Here is a 20747-nt window from a genome sequence, read left to right as displayed (position 1 = left end):
TAAGTTTACTTCATAGGGGCTTTAGCTATTGGATATTTTGGATATTTTGTGGAAATATTTTTTGTAAGTATTAAAAATAAACATGCATTAAACCAATTTATTAGAATAAATAACAAGAATGAAAAATTATCAGGGCCACATTAGATAAAATTCAGCATACATAGAGCCCATTATTCCAAGGTTTGATTTTGTACTGATACATTTCAACAGTCGACCCAAGATCCTGAATTCTAAACAGTGTAAGCAGTCCTTTAAGGTACAACTACACTATGACCAACAGAATTTTGATATTATACAACATCATCCAAGTGTGCAGATAGATCTTAACGACACTTTGAGACAGTATCATTGATTAGTTCCAAAAGCAAGACTATCAAGGCTGAACAAGTTCAAATTGTAAATGGGAGAAATGGTTGCATTATCCAAGGCTATGGATATTGCCTACATACACCAGGCATAACGAATAGAAATATTGTGCCAAGCACAAACACTGAAAGAAGCATTATGGAAGGCTGGTTTTGACAAAACACTACCACAGATACTTTTGACTATTCTTGTTTGTATTTACATACATACGTCGACAATTAAATACATGAGTCAGCAAGTAAAGTGAAAATACAGTGAAGCAGCAATGGAAACCGATCTAGCAGATGCAATTTATCCCTCCATTCCCAGATGGAAATGTTAAAAAGGGGTATAAGAGGGTTTGTACAGCAGTGTTGAGGCTGAACTTGGGGTGAAGCTGCTTAATAAGCAACTTCATTAAATGAAAAAAGAACAAATAATCACAATGTATTTGCATTAAAAATTTCACAGTGATCCTTTCAAAAGAGGACTCCACCCATCAGACATGGCAGTGTACCCCACAATCAGCACAGAATGAGACCTGCCATATGCATACTGACATGATTATCTACTGCCTATAAAATACCCCCATATTTACTTGATATTACAACAAAGTTTATAACCAACTTCACACAGCTTGTTAAATCCCGCAGTTCCCTGCAAAACACCGGGTTTAGCTGGTAGTTCTTGCAATTTAGGGTGCCTCAGTTACATAAGTTTCAGAAATGCCTCAGTTAAGTAAGTTTCAGAAGTCTTATAACAAGTGTAATTTTTCAAAATAAACATTTTCCCTAAAATCTAAAATAATAAGGGAAAGGATATACTCAGCAATATGAGAACATTATTTACTAGTTAAATTCTCTACACTGCTCAAATGTCAACAGCTATATAGTATTTCAAATTTTGAAGAAATACATAAAATCTAGTTTATCAAAATAGCAATGGTCTTAGAACAAAGCAAAATCTTAACTAGCGAAAGGAAAAATAAAGGGGAGATATATTTGACCTCAATTTCATGATCATTATAGACAGTACAGACAATTTAACAGGTATTTTCTTCATAAAAGCATTCCTAATTCTGCTCCTCTGAAGGACAGTTTTGGATCACAGTTCTTAAACAACTTTCATGCTTTTCTTAAGCACGGTAGTCCTAATTTGATACAATTCAACAAAACATCACACACACAATCCTTTATAATCAAACTTATGTTTTCCCAGTACATCAACTACAGATTGGTGACCAATAATATACATACACTAAATCAGCAAAGACCCTTTCCAAAATGCAATCTTTGAAAATGTACCTGCAGGAGAAAGGCATATGATTGCAGGCAGAGGTTTCAAAATTATTTCAGATGTGCAGTTTCTGCTTTGAAAGCTAAATGCATTACGCAACAACCTGTCTTCAAATTTGCATTCAGAAGAAAGATGATGGAGGAAAACTAAAACTTGTAAGCACATAGCATCCAGATGATTGCTTATAATCCCACTTCTCACAAAGCTGTGCCTTCCTTTAACTGAAGTCTAAATGCTGGCTCCTCAGAAGTGGAATTGTGTGAGCCTCTAGTACATAGCTTTTATATTCAATCAATCAAGTTATGCCAGCATATGGTATTTAAGGACTTGACCCCACAGATTGCCTAGATGAAAACTGCTACTCATTAGCTGTGTTAGGGACTACAATTCACAGTTCCAGTATGATGACTAAAGGACCCTGATCTCACAAGGTCTGATTGTTCCTAAGGATTTACAATGATATAAAAAAATGTAAATATTGAGCACATGCCAAGTTAAAAAAGTTAAAGCCAGCTACCAGAGCTATATTTTATGAAACCAATTGAAATAATTTCAGTTGCCCAGCTCTGATTTTGTATGTCCATATTTTTAAGCCATATGCTGAAGAGAAACTAGTACAGGTTTATTTTCTGTCAGTTCCCCCCAGGACTGCTGAGCTGCACACTATGCCTGAAAACAAAGTACAGTAAATCAGGCAGTGTGCAGCATAATCTGGGAAGTATTTAGCTATTCATGGATTTCAGAAAGATGTACATGGAGACAGGCAGATGTGACACTCTGTACGCAGAGACTGCATTGCATTGTAGACAGAAATATCCCAGACACCTAAAAAACAGTCATGTTGCCACTGAACATAAACAGTTCTGAATGCAGAAAGGAATGGTGTAATTGCTATAAGCAGTACAGGACTCTGCTGGAGCAAACAATATAAATGCACTTAAATCTCTTCAAATCAGCCTGATTGCCATCTATGGCAGTGATGAAATCCAACAAGTGGGTTATATATCATAGCTTCACTACTCTGGGTATTCAACAGCTCTTTTAAAAAGCTTTTTAGGTGCTGCAATGTTTCAACAACAGTTCTTGGTCCTTTCTTTTAAAATGTGGCTAAACTCGATACTAGAAAGTCAAACTTTCCTTATCCTCAGAGTAGCATATTTAACTGCAGAAGTGCTTGCAAGACCAGCACTTCCATTAGCTCTCTTGGAAAATAAATGTAGCATTTAGCCAGTGAGCTGCTGACCAAGAGTCTCTCCCACACCAGAACATTTTGCACTGAAGACTGGAGACTGCTGTCTGAATGACAGCAGCCTTCACTGACATAGCACTCAAGTTGCTTCATTGTCCCTCTTTCTCAAGCAATCCTTTACAGCAGGGATGCCCAAAAGACTCTAAAAGGAATTCCGCTTTTTCCCCAGAACTACTTTTCTGGATACTCCTGTAGCTGCTCATGTTTTTTTTTCAAAGCTGCCTGTGGCAACCTGCTCAGCAGGCAATGCCTTAAAGATGAGTGCTTCCAAATTTCAAATAATTACAAGTGTGCAATGTGAATTTGAAACAATTTTTGTGTCTTGTCTGAAGAGTCAGATTACTACCAGGAAAGCCGATACTAAAGTTTATAGGAAGGTTTGTAAGTGCTATTATTGAATGTCTCAGTGAGCTATAAAACTCCGCTAAAGCAAATCCCCTGGAGGGGCTACAGCCTACCAAACAGAATAAGAATTTTTCAAGCAGTGACTACTACAAATTGATTCACCATCATCTTCATTATTAAATAAACATCTGGAAAAGTAATCTATATTTTTAAAAGATACTTTTGCCTGTCCATGGCACGAATTCATTCAGTTTTCTGCAAGTTTGCTATGAAGGTGTAGGTTTCAGGTGAGGCTTATTTCTTCAGTGAGAAGCAGCACAATTCTTCTTGTAAATACTATAACTGCCTCCATACTTGAATACGCTATTTAGAAAGCTGATGCACAACTTCAAATAGAAAAACAACAATTAAATTGTCACAGAAAACTTTTCAGGAGAGATGAACACAGTAAGCAAACTGAAAATATTCACTTAAACTGTGAATATTGTGTAGCAGTAATAGTTTTTAAAATGAAGATAGAGATGCCTGATAAAAAACGCAACCCAGACCAATACAACAATCTCTTTGGATTTATCTATTACCTTAACTATAGAATAGACTTTTGGACATTGAGCCTTTAAAGTCACATTTTTTACATTTTTCTAGGGACTCTTTTGCCATATACAAGGATGTTTTTAGAGCTCTCATTTTTGAGATTAGCCTTTCAATTTGTGCAAGACACTTGGTGATTTCCACCCACATACAGATTTTAGTCTGCCCACTGATATGGAAGTGCAACTGGGAACAAATGCATATGTGGAGCTCTTTTAGCATTCATAAGAATGCCATTCAGCAAATCCTATCGTTTCCCATACATCTCCATTCTTATCATGCAACTCAGGGGAAAAATACCCATAGCTCAATCCTATGATAAAATTTCTGTTTAAGTGAATGCTATGTTCTTGAAAACATCAAGATCTTAAGAACCTGCTAAGCCTAAATCTCAAGCTTCAATGGACTCTTGTTTGCAAGCTTTGACTTTAACCATCTGCAATGCAGTAAACTAGTAGCAGTTTGCTTATATTTCAATGTAAAACTGCACCTAAGAGTAAAAAATAAAAAGCTATGCTATTTGAAAAAGAAAATATGAAGACTGTCAAATGCTTTTATATCCAATCTTTGACAAACAATTTTTGTTACAGCAATAATAAGCAGAACTTGTGTATACATGAAGCTATCTTTATCATTCTCTGACACTTGCTTAAACACACAGGAATTTTAACATTTCATGCTTAGATAAAACACTTTGAATCTCTGTGGTGTTTCCTCCTGGAATGACTCAGCAGTATACCAACTTGCCCTTTGGTTTACTCCATTATTAGAATAAGTAAAGCTGCCACTGTGTTGTGCCTGTGCTGGATGCCTCCACACAGAGTTCCTGCTCAGTGCTGTAAGTGCTCTGTAGCACCAATATGGCAAATGCACCAACAGTCACATTACTTTACAGAAACAGTCCTCTGTAAATGTGTGATGACTTTACCTGACTTTTGTTTGGGAAGTATTTACTGCATAGCATCACAGGGAGAAGCTAGGGCTTCCTGTACCCATGAGAATGGTGGAAATCCACAGTGAAATCCTGACACCAACAAAATCAGCACAAAGCCCTCACTGATTTCAAGGGAAGCAGAAATATACATGGACTAACTCTGGACAGTCTCTATAATGCAGGATACAGCCCAAATTCAGCTTGCATTTTGTTAGAAACACTCTCACCTCCAAGTAGAAACTATTAGTAAGTCTCCAAGTTTCATCTGCACAGTTTCAGTTATTAGCTGGCAACTCAGGCTGGAGAACTGCATAGTAAAAATAAACTACAATAAGACACCCATGAGGAGAAAGCTCTTTTGAGGACCACAGAAAAATACTTCACAATGCTAGTGGCCTCCAGCCTACAAACTGAACTCATGACCTAATATGTTTTGTTGTTTTATTTCAGTTTAAAGGCAGAACTTGTAGTATCAGAAATCCTGAGGAAAGTTTTAATTATTCTAGGCAGTGATTCCTCCTTACCCCTGTAATCCCCTGGACAGAAAGAAAAGCAGAACATTCAGCAGGCATCAGCCATTGCCAGTGTTTATGTGAATTACACACAAGTCTGCCTACTTGGGAGGCTTTAAAATAATAAATTGGTTCTGTTTCTCAGATATCCAATCATTGGATCTTCGTGATTCAGCTCAGCAAACACTTTTTTAAAAGGAGAAGTCTCATTTGTATTCCGTTAATCTTTCCTACAACCCTTCAGAAGAAATATTACTTTAATTTTATACCTTCTACAATTCTTCAAAAGCTTATGGTAGCTCATGGAGAGTGGATGAAACCTAATGCCCATTAGTGGCAAACTCCCACAGGGAAAGTCCTCCCTCAGTCTTTGTCATACCAGGCTCCTGCACCACAGTATGATTGTCCAATTACTGTGAGATCTCTATCCTTACTGCAAACAGAGCAAACAAGTTTATTAACAGCCATTACTCATTTTCTACAGTAGTTGTGAGCAGGCAGAGCGCTGCCTGCCAAATGTGAGCAGCAGTAATAGTTTGTATCTACACAGAGCTCATATCAAATACAGTGAGCAATGGGCTTCACAGGTGAAGAGCAGTAGGTGGGCTTAGCTTGATTGCTAAAAATCCCAGCAATTTCCAGTTTGTGTAATGACAATGCAGTCATTACACAAACAAATTCCCAATAATTATGTAATTTAGACCCAAGAAGGATTAGGATGCCTTATTATTGCACTTTGTATACTCCAGAGTAGCAGATTTTTTTTTTTTGTATTGAAGAGATTTAAGGAGCCTTTCAAAGCTTTGATATTACCAGCAAATTGAATTGTACAGTACAGTAGGTAACTGCAACATGCACCAATTTAACTGACATCAAAAGCAGTTAAATCTTTCGTCTCTATCGGTGAGAGAGAGAATGGCTAACCAGGCCAGAACTTTCATATATTCAGGTGACATCTTTGCTGGAAAGATCACAGATCAATACTCGGCTTTAAGCATTGCCACAGTTAACAAAAAATACAGTAAATCAGAGAGACTTATGTTTAAAACTTTAAAACAAGTTATTCCACAAGTAAAGATATACACTAATTCTGCAATGAAACAGCCAAGGTTTTGGCAAGAAATATTCAGATATTGGCAAGCAGATGCAATATTTAGAGGTTACTTCTAACTCCACTGCCTAGGGAGAGCTTTCCTCAACTCCAGCTGTCAGTCCACAATGTGATTGTGTATTTAACACCAAATCATTCTGCTTTGGAATACCACTGGAGTCGTAGAGGGCAAGGACATATAGGTAGACCTGCCCTACATTCAACTTTATGTATCAACAGAAGGAAGATGATCACTTTCCAAGATTCACTCTCAGCATCCTCAAAGACCATGTGAAAATCTTCTCAAGAATGAAAATTTAATATCTTTAAGTGTTTTAAAGCACACCATCTACCTCTCTAGGCACACAAGCTTTCTATGACACAACTGGTCTTATGCATGTGATTTTTACTGATTTGGGATCTGATCCAGTGCATTTGTACAGACAGGACAAGAAACTTAATCCTATGACTTCTCAGTGTTGAAGTCTGCAGACATGGGCTTCTTCACACTTTGGCAATAATCTTAACTTGCAATAGAATTCTCCTTTACTCATGAGCACTAGGCTGTCTCAACACTGTGGGCATAACTCTATTTTATCCAAACATGCTTTTAAATGATCCTTTTTCATATTTAAAGTATCACCTTCAAAACACAGTAGGGAAAAAGATGACTTTTGATTTTGGAATAGAAATGTTGCAGCATTAACATTTTTTAAGTCAAAAATCAGTGAGAAGCTAGGTAATTAAAAGACATTTATTCTACCTGATACACTGTCTACAACACAGTGGACAACTTCCTTCTTTGAAAATACCAAAGGGTAAAAATATACCAGAAGAGACAATCCTGAACTTTAGAGGAAGGGAAAATATGCATAAGCATGTCCTTCCTTTTCTTGTCTCTCAGTTCCAGCTGTTCGGTACTTCCCATCACAAACATGGAGTTTGGATTTATCTATTACCTTACCTTTGAGTGCTTTCAAAGATGTAGCTGTCTAGAACTGTAGGACAAATACAAAACAAATCAGCTGGAAAATACCTGATCCTCTTGAAGTTGACTGATAGGCCATTCATAGCACTGAAAATGAGATTCTCTGGTCATAGTACAAGTAAGCTTGTCCAGCACCCCTGGCTTTAATCCTCAGACAGACTCTCTCCCCAGGCACAGACCATCACAGGACGTACTACAGCTTTGGAAAGCAGCTGCTGCAACCTTTTCTACAGCAGAGTGGGCAGCAGGTGTGAGCCACAGATCTGGATGTGCCATTCAATTTTTTACCAGGCTTTGGGTGATTCATGCTGAATCCCTCCTTCCATCTGCCATGGAGATCTGGAGTTTCTTTTCACTGCCTGCCTCTCCTTCCCTCATGCAATTTTTTCAAGGCTTGGTAACTTTACTACTCCTGAGGATATCTGCCATGTAAAGAAGTCTAACCTATCATCGTTCCTTTTTGCTCTGCAATTACCTCCAAATGACAGGTTGCACTACAGCACTTTGCTGTTATTACAAACATGTAATCAGAGAAATAAACTCACAGGAAGGAGAAATTTAGGGAGAAAAATCTGTATCTACTATTTTAGCCCATCCATCCGCCTATCCAGAAACACCACAACAAAAGAGCACTACAAGACTCAAACAGAAAGAGTGAATCTTTCCCCATTTGTTAGAGCACAAGCCCCTAAACACACAAAGGTACATTACTCTGAGCCCAGAGGCAGGGATGTCACCCTGACTACACAGATCTGCAGCACAGCTACAGTTGCTATTGTTACACACAATTATGTTTGGTTAACTTGTGCCAAACATGGGCTATTTGGGAAATTTAGGAGGCAAGCTTTCCAAGTCAAGCACTGACAGAAACTTCACTTCTGATGTTATTTAAGTTTCCTTAATGGTGTTTTACAGCGCCTTTCAGCATCTTTCTTGTCTTGATATACTTAACAAGCTAATTCCCAAGATTATTTATTCCTCTACTGAAATCAGAAGCCCAAAGAACAGAAAGTACATGTCAAACTGGTTGAGACCATAAGAAGTACAGATGAACATGCACTCAAGTAATTACTTTACAGGTCAGGAAGTCCATTTTCCTTTCTTAAATATCTATTTCAGTCCTCACCATAAACTAACAGGAAATTAGACAATACTATCAAGAGTTTAAGCCAGAAATAAAAGATGGCAAGTTTTTGCAGGCTATTCATCATTCCAGAATTATTGCACATGGTCACAGTGATCTCTTGTGCCCACACTCACACATAACATGAGTGTCAGACTTTTCTTTTCCCAGAAAAGTCCAAAACAAAGGGAAAAAAAAAAAAAACTGGCAACGTCCCTTTTAACGAACATATAAGGGAATTGTTTCCAGAAGGAGGAAAATTTCACCATCAACAGTAAAAGTAGGCAAAAAGAATGGGGAAGAAACAAATGCAAATAAACTTACATTTTTATCTGTAGATATTTTTTCTATGGCATCATTATAGCCAAGAATGTGATAAGCCCAAAGCAGACTGTAATCCATAATTGGAAGCAATTCACTGAGACCTTACACAAAGACCATTTTTTCATGTCAGGCAAATTACTGGCCTTGTTACTGCTAAAGGTTAACTAAACAGCAGACAATTTCTTGCAAATCATAACCCAGATGCCATTTTTAGATATCACTAAAACATCAGTGACATAAATTTAACTTGTTCATATAGAAGTGTGTGTGTGTGTGTACATGTAAAATACAGCCCTCCTAGTCCACCCCTTAAGCATGCAAGAAAATCGAGGGTTGCCTTATGTCAGACTCTTGTCTGTCAAGAATCAGTGTTAAATACAGAGTAGAACCCAGAACTTAAAGCATGGTAGTTGAAAATGACCTTATCTTTATCACTGCATTTTTTATTTTCCTCTGGCAGCATTATTCAACTTCATTTTCTTTATTGTAGATAAAAGAAAACATATTCTTTATTCTAGATAAATTCTACTGTTTACACTGAAATCTATGTCTCATATGCGACTTCTGCCTGCCTTCTTGAAAAGCCTCTTGCTTAGACTAACCTACATTAAACGTGCATTAAGTTTGAGCATAATTCATCCCCAACACATTTGTCTCCAGACTATTTTGGGATACTTGAGAATGACAAGATTTCAAGGTAGAAAGACACAGAAGAAGTCACAGAATCACAGAATTGTTTGGGTTGTAAGGGACCTTTAAAGATAATCTAGTTCCAATGCCCCTGACATGTAGGGACACCTCTCAATAGACCAGGTGGATCAGGACTCCATCCAACCTGGCCTTGAACACTTCCAGGGATAGGGCATCCACAACGTCTCTGGAAAACATACTCCAGTGCCTTACCACCATCTGACTAAAGAATTGATTTTTAGAATCTAATCTAAACCTCTCCTCTCACTTTAAGACCATTTGCCCTCGTCTATCACAATCTGCCTGCATAAAAAGGTGTCTCTCCCTCTTTAGTATAAGCTCCCTTTAGGAACTGGAAGGCTGCAATGAGGTTTCCTTGGAGCCTTCACTCCTCCAGGCTGAACTCGACTCTCTCAAACACATGCATAAGCAAAGTGCCCCAGCCCCATGAACATCATCAGGGTATTGTGCTTCTACACATGTCAAATCAGTCTGTGACCAGAAGTAACTGGGGGGTTTATGTCATGCTGGTCCCACGGCATGGCACAACATATCTAACTAATGCATCCAACATTTTTGTTGCGGACTCACACTCTGTAACAGTATTAAAACACAAAAAATGGAAGCATGATTATTTTTCCATGAACAGCAGCTGAGCTAACTGTTGTCCTAATTTACAAACTCACAGGTTCCTCTGTCGAATACATTGCCAAGACAATTTACTAATATGTCAAAGTTGACATAGGATTTAGTTACGTACTATCTTTTGTTTCTGTAGTTTCCAAATCATTACTCATCCACTAGGATATTTTTTCCATATTGAAGTTTCAGTTTGCAAGTTTCAGCAGTAGCGCAACTTCTTCTAGTTGCACTACACAATTCACTCCCTCCCCCTGGGAAGTTGTGCAGCAAGCACCAGCCTTGACTAATTCTTTAAAAGCACAAGTGTCCAACAGCATTGGTTCTCACATTACCTTGATTTTAAGCTTGGTAACAAAAACTAAGGTTTAATTCATCATGTCTTAAGGTAAAGCAGACATTAAAAACTAAGATTGCGTGCCATTGAACTGCTATCCTCTCAGGAAATCAGGACTCCTTTTCACAGCTATAATAAACCTTTTGAATAGCAGTGTATTTATCATGCATTTATTAGCTATGCAGCTGCATATTTAGCAAGCTAATGATATCCTGGAAAAATGGAGCCAGAGTAACACATTCAACACCTGTATTTGTCTTGAGACAGCAAACTAGATGGAAAATTTTTTAACTCTAGAGATTGTTCTGATTAAATGTAAATTAGGGAGAACCTATCATAGGCTTGATAACTTTTTTAATTAAAGTCTTTTATTTCTGGGCTTGAATGGACACAATTTGGTTTATTGTCTAGTACCATAAATAGAGAGGCAGACTACTTATTTGGTTTTTTTAACATCTGCTTTGCTTTTCAGCTCTAGAGAAACTTGAGACAACTTTAGGCACACTGTGGTATCTTTCTTACCTTCCTGTCTGAAAGCTCTTCCAAGTGCTGAATCACAGTGAATTATGTCAGCATGTACTGACTAGAAGTGACACTGGTCGGGAGAAATCGGATCAAAAGCTTTGCTGTTATGTTCAAAGGACACCAGGTGGTGGTGTAAGGCTCCTTAGCAGCATATTGCATTCCTTATATTGTGACATTCATGTTGCCTTTCTCTCCAGGCTACATTCTCTCCTTTAAAATGTGCACTGCTAAAAGCTTTGAGACAAAAATAGTAATACTGGGCCTTGGAAAATCCAGCCAACATGTTTCTGACAGTATTCCCAAGTGGATACCAGCAAGAAGGAGAAGAGTAAGCCAAGCATACACAAGCACTTTTTTCTGAGCAGTGTCTCTGATGCCAGACAGAAGGTAGGAGTGGTGTAACTTCAAGTCATCTGGATCATCCCAATCCACTCCATTTCCCAGCCTGGCCCTAAGAAGCCTTTAATAAGCTTTACCAGACTACCATTCAATGAAAACAATCTGGTACAAATCTCACTCTACCAGCTTAAAACTGAACATGGCATTATTAATATTTAAATTTATTGATAATGCTAAAGTTGATAAAATTGTCAGGAACATTACTGTTAAATACAGGCATTCCTGTTAATACATTCCTTGTATTCACAAACTATCAAAATGCATTTAGAAACACAGTGTCATGTTAATAAGGCTTCACAACGTAAGCCATTTACTTTCCCCTTTCTTCACTTGTTTTATGCTAAATCCATAATTTGCAAAGTTTCTGTCCTGTTCAGCTGTACAGTTCAGAAACAAAGGCTATTCCTACTTCTAACACAACATTCTTATACAATATACTAATGCACCACACTAGACTGCAAAGCCTCTGGGTAGACTGTTTGAAGAGTTTAACAATATAAGGACATCATAAAGCTCCTTAGATAAAGCATTCATAAAGCTCCTTAGATAATTGAGAATGACCCATGACACAGCAGCTACAGAAAAATCTACTACTGTAGAGCTTTGAGTGTGAGAAATCAAGTCAGGTATATATTAACTGACTTTTTTTCAACATTCAAAGCAAACAAATTCAATCTGTGAAGCAATTTTATTACTTCTGGCAACGAATGCTTGATATAAATTAAATAATTGGGCAGAAGATAAATATCGGCACCTGACACCTTTTCCATCTATAAAGGAAAGTTTTCTACTTAGACACTAGTTTCAATTTTCATAGAAGAGTTATGAATATTTTAAGGAATGCCCACATATTTTACTGTGATACACCACACACATTTGCAGGTGCAGAGCACCTTTCATGGCCTGTTACAACTACGTGGCACAGCAGAGTCATTAGAGTTTGTGCTGAAGTTCACTTTCAGTTGGCACCTCCAGTGCAATACACAAATTCCCTGGAATAAGAAATGACAAAGGGGAAAAACTGCTGCTGTTTGCAACTCAGCCTACCAAGGGCCAGCAGGCCAAAAGGTGCTGTTCTCATGAGAGTGCCTGGTAAAAATGACAGATTTCTATATTAACTCTGGAGGTCATAAGTTCAGTGCAAACTCTGAAAGAGCATTCAAACCAAAGCAGTTGTTAGTAGTTCAAATAGTTTTTAATAATTCATCTGATCTCTGCACTCTTTTCTTCCTGCATTTCTTTGGATACTTCAGATCTACACTTGCCAACTACTATAAGCTATAAAGCCTTCTTGTTACAACTAGCTGCAAGCTGAAAACAAAATTAAAATCTCATCCAATAAAACTCTGATAACAGCAGGCCCAATGTTTTTATGACTAAAATTAAAAGCTTTGTTCATATTGCAAAGCAGTCAGAGACAAGATGGAGTAAGCACTGTTCTGACAGGCTCTGCACTAGCACAGCAGGAGAGAATCCTCTGCACTAAAAGACTGACCAGTCTAAATCATTAGGGGAGTGTTTTTAGAAGTCTGGGGCACAGAATCCCACAAGCCTGAAGGAATATTGGATAGTGCAGAGGATAACAAGGGAGGAGAGAAGTCAAGTGAATCCACCCTTACATAGAAGGCAAACATTAAGTAGAATCCACCTGGGAGGCAGTTTTCAGTAAAAATATTCCAGTGAACACTGATTTAAGTAAACATAAGACACAAAACTCATAGGTCTTTGAAGAAATATTGTGCTGAAATTTCCTTAGAAGAAAAGCACATCCAAAAATTCATTCTTCTTTGTAAACAAGTACTATTTTCATAGTACTTTTAACATGTCTAAGACTTCCTCTACCATATGACTCTACATGTTAAAATACTGTAACTACTGCTTTCCTCATGCAATTAATCAAGCATTTATTTTCAATCTCTAGAAGAATTTCAAGCTGAAATGTGGGTTTTAGACCCAGACTGAAAAAAAAATCATTTAATAGATAATTGGAAAAAATAATTTCTATATTAACTAGGTATGCTGAGTCTAATTCTAGTAATTAAAAGGATGAAAATGCTAAAATGGGTACTGGCCCTTATCTCTCCACAGTGTGAATAAAGTAACCATCAAGTTGAAGTTCATTTCAAAAGCCCTAAAGATGAACAATGGGGGTGAGAGAAAAAGCACAAGGACAGGAAAGCAAACCTGTATGTGAGCATGAACACACATGCATGCTCTTACTGACTGCCACGTATTAATAATAAACTGCCTGAAAAGTAACAATGACTAACCTCCACATTTTAGTGAAACTGTGCATCAGGCTGACACAGCAAGGCAGAGGTGGAGGTTTGAGTCCATCCATTTGAAGAAGCAGGCCAGGAACACCATACAGAACCAGATATTTCACATAAAAGAAAAGCACTTGAGCTAAAGCCAGGCCACCTAAAAGAAAAAAAAAACCAACAAAACATACCTTAAACAAGTCCTGAAACATTTTAAAAACCTGTTAACATTGATTACCTCCAAACAGCAATTATTCCAAGAACTAAGGCAAGCACCACTGCTTGATGGGATATACATCATTTGTCTCTTTGCAAGAGACACAGCACACAAGCCCATGTATTTATGGCATTAGCCACACATACAAAATGATACCATCATTCCAGCATGAAGGCACAAATATGCGTCTACAGTTCCACTCTGAAAAATCTCTGGACTATGGGTGTTGACCACCATGAAAAAAAACCCAACTGATTTACACTGGCTAAAAATCAGAATATACTAATATAAGAAATTAACATTTACCACAGGGACAGTAAATTAATCCTTGCAAAAAAAAAAACAACCCAACTGACCACTCTACACTTGTTGCTCCAGAATAGCCATAAACAATGGTTATAGCTGCACATAATCATGACATCCCCACAAACATTCCATGCCCTGTCAGATTATTTGAGTCCCCAGAAAATACCCCCTACAAGATCCCCTTCTGCTGCATCCAAGGGATAGAAAACTGGAACTCCACTTGGCATAACACTTAAAGCATTTTTCAGTTTTTAAATCCACAGACAAAGATCTCCTTAAGGTGCTGCAGCTGCCTTATTTCCAAAGGAGAAATTTTGTCAGTGTGCTTGCTCACAACCTCAGGAAATGACACAAACTCCAGCATCTTACACAGACCTGAGATGAAAATCATACATATTATTCATGCAAGTAACAACCTCAAAATGCATTACAGGAAGAATCATAGTAGGAAGATGATTCCTACTAATATTCTACATGTTTTCTGTTGAACAGAGCCATATTGACCAATAAGTAAAAATATAGTAATAAGCAGAGGCCAACCCCTTTACAGAAACTGGCGAGGTCGCTCCTGAAGGACCCAATGACTTCGGTGAACTTCTCCATCTGACAGTCAACACATGGAAAATCTCACCACAAAGAACGGAAACTAAAATTATACTTCAATAGAGAAAAAAATTATATAATACAATTGATACTATACCTTCTATTCCAGTGCTCTGCTTTTGCTCATTTATATATATTATAACTTGACTGAAGGACTTTAGACATTCAATACAATTTTAAAGCCTTCCAGCAGACTTTCCTTGGAGACAGTTTTTAATCTGACTGCAGCAGTACAACTCTGAACATTTAAGTAACCTGTCTTTTTTTTTTTTTTTTTAGGAGGAGGGGAACATCCCTCCTGCATTCTGCTGACTAATGAGTATACTATGGATGACAACCAAAAGCTAAGCATTAAAAATTCATCTACTGAATTCACAGAATGACTAGATTGGAAGAGACCTTCAGATCATCGAGTCCAACCCATGCCTTAACACCTCAACTAAACCATGGCACTGAGTGCCATACCCAGTCTTGTTTTAAACATATCCAGGGATCGTGACTCCACCACTTCCCCGAGCAGGCCATTCCAGTACTTTATCACTTCTTATGTAAAAAACTTTTTCCTAATATCCAACCTATAGTTCTCTTGGTGCGGCTTAAGACTGTGTCCTCTCATTCTGTCAGTTGCTGCCTGGCGGAAGAGACCAAACCCCAGGTGACTACAACCACCTTTCAGGGAGTTGTAGAGAGTGTAAGGTCACCTCTGAGTCTCCATTTCTCTGGGCTAAGCAACCCCAGCTCTCTCAGTCGTTCCTCACAGGGTTTGTGTTCCAAACCTCTCACCAGCCTCATTGGCTCCTCTGGACACGCTCAAGTGTCTCAACATCCTTCCTAAACTGAGGGGCCAGAACTGGACACAGCACTCAAGGTGTGGCCTCACCAGTGCCCAGCACAGGGGAAGAATGACCTCCCTCTTCCTGCTGCCCACACCATTCCTGATCCAGGCCTGGATGCCTTGGCTGTCTTGACCACCTGGACACACCGCTGACTCATGTTCAGCTGCTGCCATCAGCACCTCCAGGTCCCTTTCTGCCTGGGCATTGCCCAGCCACACCATCTCTAGCCTGTAATGTTGCAGGGGGTTATTGTCGCCAAAATGCAGGACTCAGCACTTGGACTTATTAAACTTCATCCTATTGGACTTTGTCGATCCATCCAACCCTTCCAGGTCTCTCTGCAGAGCCATCATATCTTCCAACAGATCGACAGATGCTCCCAGCTTAGTGTCATCCACAAATTTACTAATGAAAGACTCAATACCCTCATCTGTGTGACCAATAAAGATACTGAACAGAATAGGCCCCAGCACAGATCCCTGATTACTGTATAACAACCTAGAGTGAAATTCTGGCACTAACAATGCAAAAAGCAAAATTCCCGCTGACCAACACATGGCCAGTATTTTGCTACAACAATCCAACATTTTAGTTTTGATATCATAATCCACGCATACAATAAGAAACAGTTGTGCCATCCAAGATAAAAATTGATGTTAGAACAAAATACTGAGACATGAAGCTTATGTTGTTTTACTTCAGGGAAGCAGGCATCGAGTATTCAATAACATTTTTCCCCAGAGGAAAACAAACAATCAGAAGCACAATTTGGATACTAGCCAATTAGCTCCACATTAGATTACTGCTAAATCATCTGTACAGCCAAATTTCTGCTTTAATTCCCTTCTCATTCAGTGTCTCAATTCTTTTCTGACAAATTTCATTGGAGAGCTGAACACTGACACCCACACAAACCAATTATGAAGATCACAGCTGTCTGTGCAGTAGTAAAACTCAAAATCCTTTGGCTGTGCATGATGAAAAGGTATTTAGAAACAGGCTTCCACTCTGAGACCCAAAAATATCAATAAATTCGATTTTAAATGAATTAATGAAATTTTAAATGATGAAAAATTGACTTCACAGATACAAAGTCATAATACACACGTTTTGGAAAAAAGGCATTTTCACCATCTCCAATAACACACATCCAGGTTGTCATCACTGTAACTAACAGGCAGCTCAGTAGCACTGACATCTTACACACAGAAAACCCATCACAGGCACACCTGGCACACAGGAGCTACTCTGTGAGTGGCAATTGTGGTGACCACACCACACCAAAACAGCAACACAAAGGCCCCTATCAAAAAACACAGCTCAAGTTCTCATTGGTCTTGAACTTGTGACAGCAGTAGGAGAGTTCTGGCCACAGAGGGAAAACTACGGGCAAGATTCACAGCCCCACAATAGCTGGGCTGCACTGGCAACAGGCATAGGCTTTAAACCTTGCATACCTGAGACATTGCAGCTGCTTTGCATTTGCTCCATTCTAGCACAAAGCAGCCGGAAGCACACTGCTTCACCTGATTTAGAAGCATGAAATTAACAATCAAATTCATTAACAATATCACATAACTTCTTCTCTAATGTTTGATATGATAATTCCTCCACACACATGCGCATTATTCTAAATTGGAAACAAGCCATATCAAATGTATACCATAACACACCTAAGAGGAAAAAGTACTGCAAAGATTCTATCTTTTCTCTGGAATAAATTAATTCAAAGGATACAAAGTTGATGTGTGTGGGGTTTTTTTAAGAGAATATGTTAAGGGATAAAACACCAAGTTAAAGTATCCAGTCTTAATCCTATGCATTTCAACAGTCAGGCAGTTTCAAGTCCCAGACTGAAAGTATCAGCTTCTATAAAATTAAATGGCTTTAACCTATCATCTTCCAATCCTTAAATTCTAAGCTTTCCTATGCCTTAAAAAAGTATTTATAGACCTTAACCTTAAGTTTACTGCAAAACTGTACTTCCTAAGTTTAATAAAGCTTTGAAACAAAGATCATGACAAATGAGAATCTTCACAAGACTTAATTTTAGTCTACATATTCTCAAAATTTCTGACTGGTATTTTTTGACAGAAGGTGACAAATGGAATATTTTCATAAGATATCAACAAAACACTTGCATCCAGGCATTACAAATCACACTTGACATTTTTCTGTCCTTAAACCATCACCAAAAGTCATGGTCAACTGTAACTTAGAAGGCAATTTTATTATGAGCACAACATCACAACTTCACCCTTTTTGCAGCTACACTGACCCTACGGCATTAGTGATTGTAGATGCTTGTTTCTGTCAAGTACCAGGACAGGTCTCACTAGAAAACAGAAATAAATATGCAGTCACATTTCAAATGGGTTACTGACATATGGTAGAAGTCCAATACGAGGCAGATATTTGGGGCTATATCATCAAGTTCAAAATACCACAGCCTTCCAGCAGCACCCCAGAAGCAAGAAACATCCTTCTGTGATGGAGGAGTGGCAGTAAAGTACCACAGTGTTTGTCCCAGAGGCAAAGTGCTTCTTTTTGGAGAAAGCTGAATGGACATAAAGGTCCCAAAGTAAAATTACTTAAACAAGACTAAACAGAGCTGTCAAGGGACCCTCAGTCAAGGCATAGACAGGTCATCCAAGTTAAAGTAAACCAGAGGATATTTCAAGCACACAAATGCTTTAGAGACCTACCATGAATACTCCCAAGGATTTTGAGAAACTTGGTCTAGTTTAAGGAATGCCCATGGCAAAGGGGTTGGTATTAGATGACCTTTAAGGTTTTTCTAATCCAAACCATTATATGAAGACATCTACTGTAAGCACTATGTTCAATAGTAAATACTTCCAGGAAAAGGCTCTCTAAAAAACCAAGAGTTATCACATTGCAGTGTTTTTTACTGGGATAGCGTTAGTTTTCTTCACAATGGCCAGTGCGGGGCTGTATTTTGGATTTGTGCTGAAAACAGTGTTGATGAAAGCCCAGAGATGTTTTCATTACTACAGGGTTTAGAGAGTCAAGGTCTTTTCTGCTTCTCACCCCTCACCAGTGAGAAGGCTGAGGGTGCACAAGGAGCTTGGAGGAGACACAGCCAGGACAACTGACCCAAACTGACCCAAGGAGTATCCCACACCATATGTTCATGCTTACCATACAAAGCTGGGGGAAATAAGAAAGGGGGGATGTTCAGAGTGATGGCATTTGTCTTCCTAAGTAACCATTGTGTATGAAGGCGCCCAGCTTTCCTTGGGCAGACCCAACACCTGCCTGCCCAGAGAAGCAGGGCATTAATTCCTTGTTTTGCTTTGCATGCAGCTTTTCCTTTATCTGTTAAACTGTCTTTCTCTCAATCCATAAGTTCTCAGTTTTATTCTTCCAATTTTCTTCCCACCTCTCCAAAAAAAGAAAAGGAGTGGGCAGCTGTGTGGCATTCAGTTTCTAGCTGGATTAAGCCACAACATGCATGAGTAAAAAGAAAAGCAGTCATAGAAGTAGGTTAATTGCCAATATAATCTTGAAGTTTAGCCTACAGGAAAGATTAGAAAAAAAAAATTACACACGTGAACACTTCTTTCTACAAAACAGGGAACAGCTTGATATTTTAGGAAAAAAAATCCAAGTTTCCTGATTCACGTTTGTATTTCCAGTTTTCAAAACTGACCTCAAGGTGCCAAATATTTCATCAATTTCTCTTTATCATTATCTTCCAGGATAGAAAAAAAATCTCAGACTCCTCTTAGTATTTCATTACTACTTAGATGAAGAGATACCCTGATTTCAACAGCAAAACACTGCATGCTTCTGAAAATGAACTCAGAAATCTATTTCCTATCTGTGGTTTTACCAGAAAAAACTGCAAACACATCAAAACCAGCACCCTACATCCAATTTACAGACTACTCTGTAGGTCTCACTGTCAAAGAAGGACATATATAACATTTCTTCTTCTAACAAATTAAAACATGGGATCAGCAACTACAGATTAAACCACGTGGCTCCACCTTTGAACAGATCATATTCTAGACTGACTTACATGCCAGTCATAAGAAAACACCTTTTTGAAGTAGCAGAGAGCCTAGTTAATAATTAAAACAGTGATAGCTAATTGACACTACCCTGTGCATGCTTCACTAGAACAAAAGGACCACACATGGTTAGGATCAACACATAGAAACCCACAGAGAATTCACAACATTCTATCACATGCGTACATCTCAGATGTGTATCTGTACATCAGACACCTCTGATAAAGCACAGACAGATTCCTAGTAAAATATATTTTCACAACTACAGGATCTATTAAGGTCGAGATTAATCCAGTGCAACGATTATATTCACTAACATATTTTCATACACACTTCTGTCTTTCATCATACCCTGTACCTGCCAGATGGACACGAAGCTCTGCTCAGATGAGCAGAGATAAGTAGATGGCGCTGAATCACCAGGATAAATGTGAAGCCTCATCAGGGAAATTCAGGCAGTGCTTCTTTCAACATCTGCACTTTCAGAATCAGACTTAAGATACAAATGGCCTAGCAACACACATTTCAGTTTCTATACAATAGAATGTACCTCGGTAGAGTGAATTTTACCACTGATAATCTACATTGTCATAGCAAAGAGAAAAAAAAAATCACTTGTTTAAATTTAAAGTCTTTCAACCAATGCTATTAAGCTCCCCATTACCACATGTCAGTGAGTTTGTCATTCAGCTGCAGAAGCTTGAAGAACAGACATTGAAAAGGATCACCAATCTACCTGTCTTTTACTCATTTCTTTTCTCCTGCTTCATTGCATACCATATCCAAAAATTACCCTGTAGAATAGATGAACCTCTGATCTTGGAGAGTGTAGCTATTTTGCTGGTATGCTGCAATTCATCAGGATCTGGATTACTGGAATTCACAGTGGTTTTTATTCTTGGTGCCTGTAAATCTACATTTTACAGTGTAAAATGTAAAGGCAGAAAATTATTCCCAATTAATGTTAAAACTGAGAAGAATGAACTACCATGGCTTCCATTAATATGGAATATGGGTCTTCCTGCTGTGTCATTAATTCTGAAAGCACCCAATTCTTTCAGCCAATCTGACTGATGTTACCAGAATGAGATGCAGCACTA

General features: G+C 38.3%; 1 protein-coding gene across 1 annotated transcript in view; it reads right to left on the bottom strand.

Annotated features, from left to right (window-relative positions):
* Positions 1–20747, bottom strand: part of HHAT (hedgehog acyltransferase) — a 146194-nt gene that overhangs the window by 114369 nt on the left and 11078 nt on the right. The window contains exon 7 of the mRNA XM_066316139.1: positions 13658–13808. Coding sequence (XP_066172236.1) covers positions 13658–13808 — 151 coding nt within the window. The remainder of the gene's footprint in view (positions 1–13657; positions 13809–20747) is intronic.

Source organism: Sylvia atricapilla, chromosome 3 (assembly GCF_009819655.1).
Source record: "Sylvia atricapilla isolate bSylAtr1 chromosome 3, bSylAtr1.pri, whole genome shotgun sequence".
Classification (NCBI taxonomy): domain Eukaryota; kingdom Metazoa; phylum Chordata; class Aves; order Passeriformes; family Sylviidae; genus Sylvia; species Sylvia atricapilla.
Note: the sequence above shows the minus strand (reverse complement) of the source record. Positions and strands in the feature narration are given on the sequence as shown.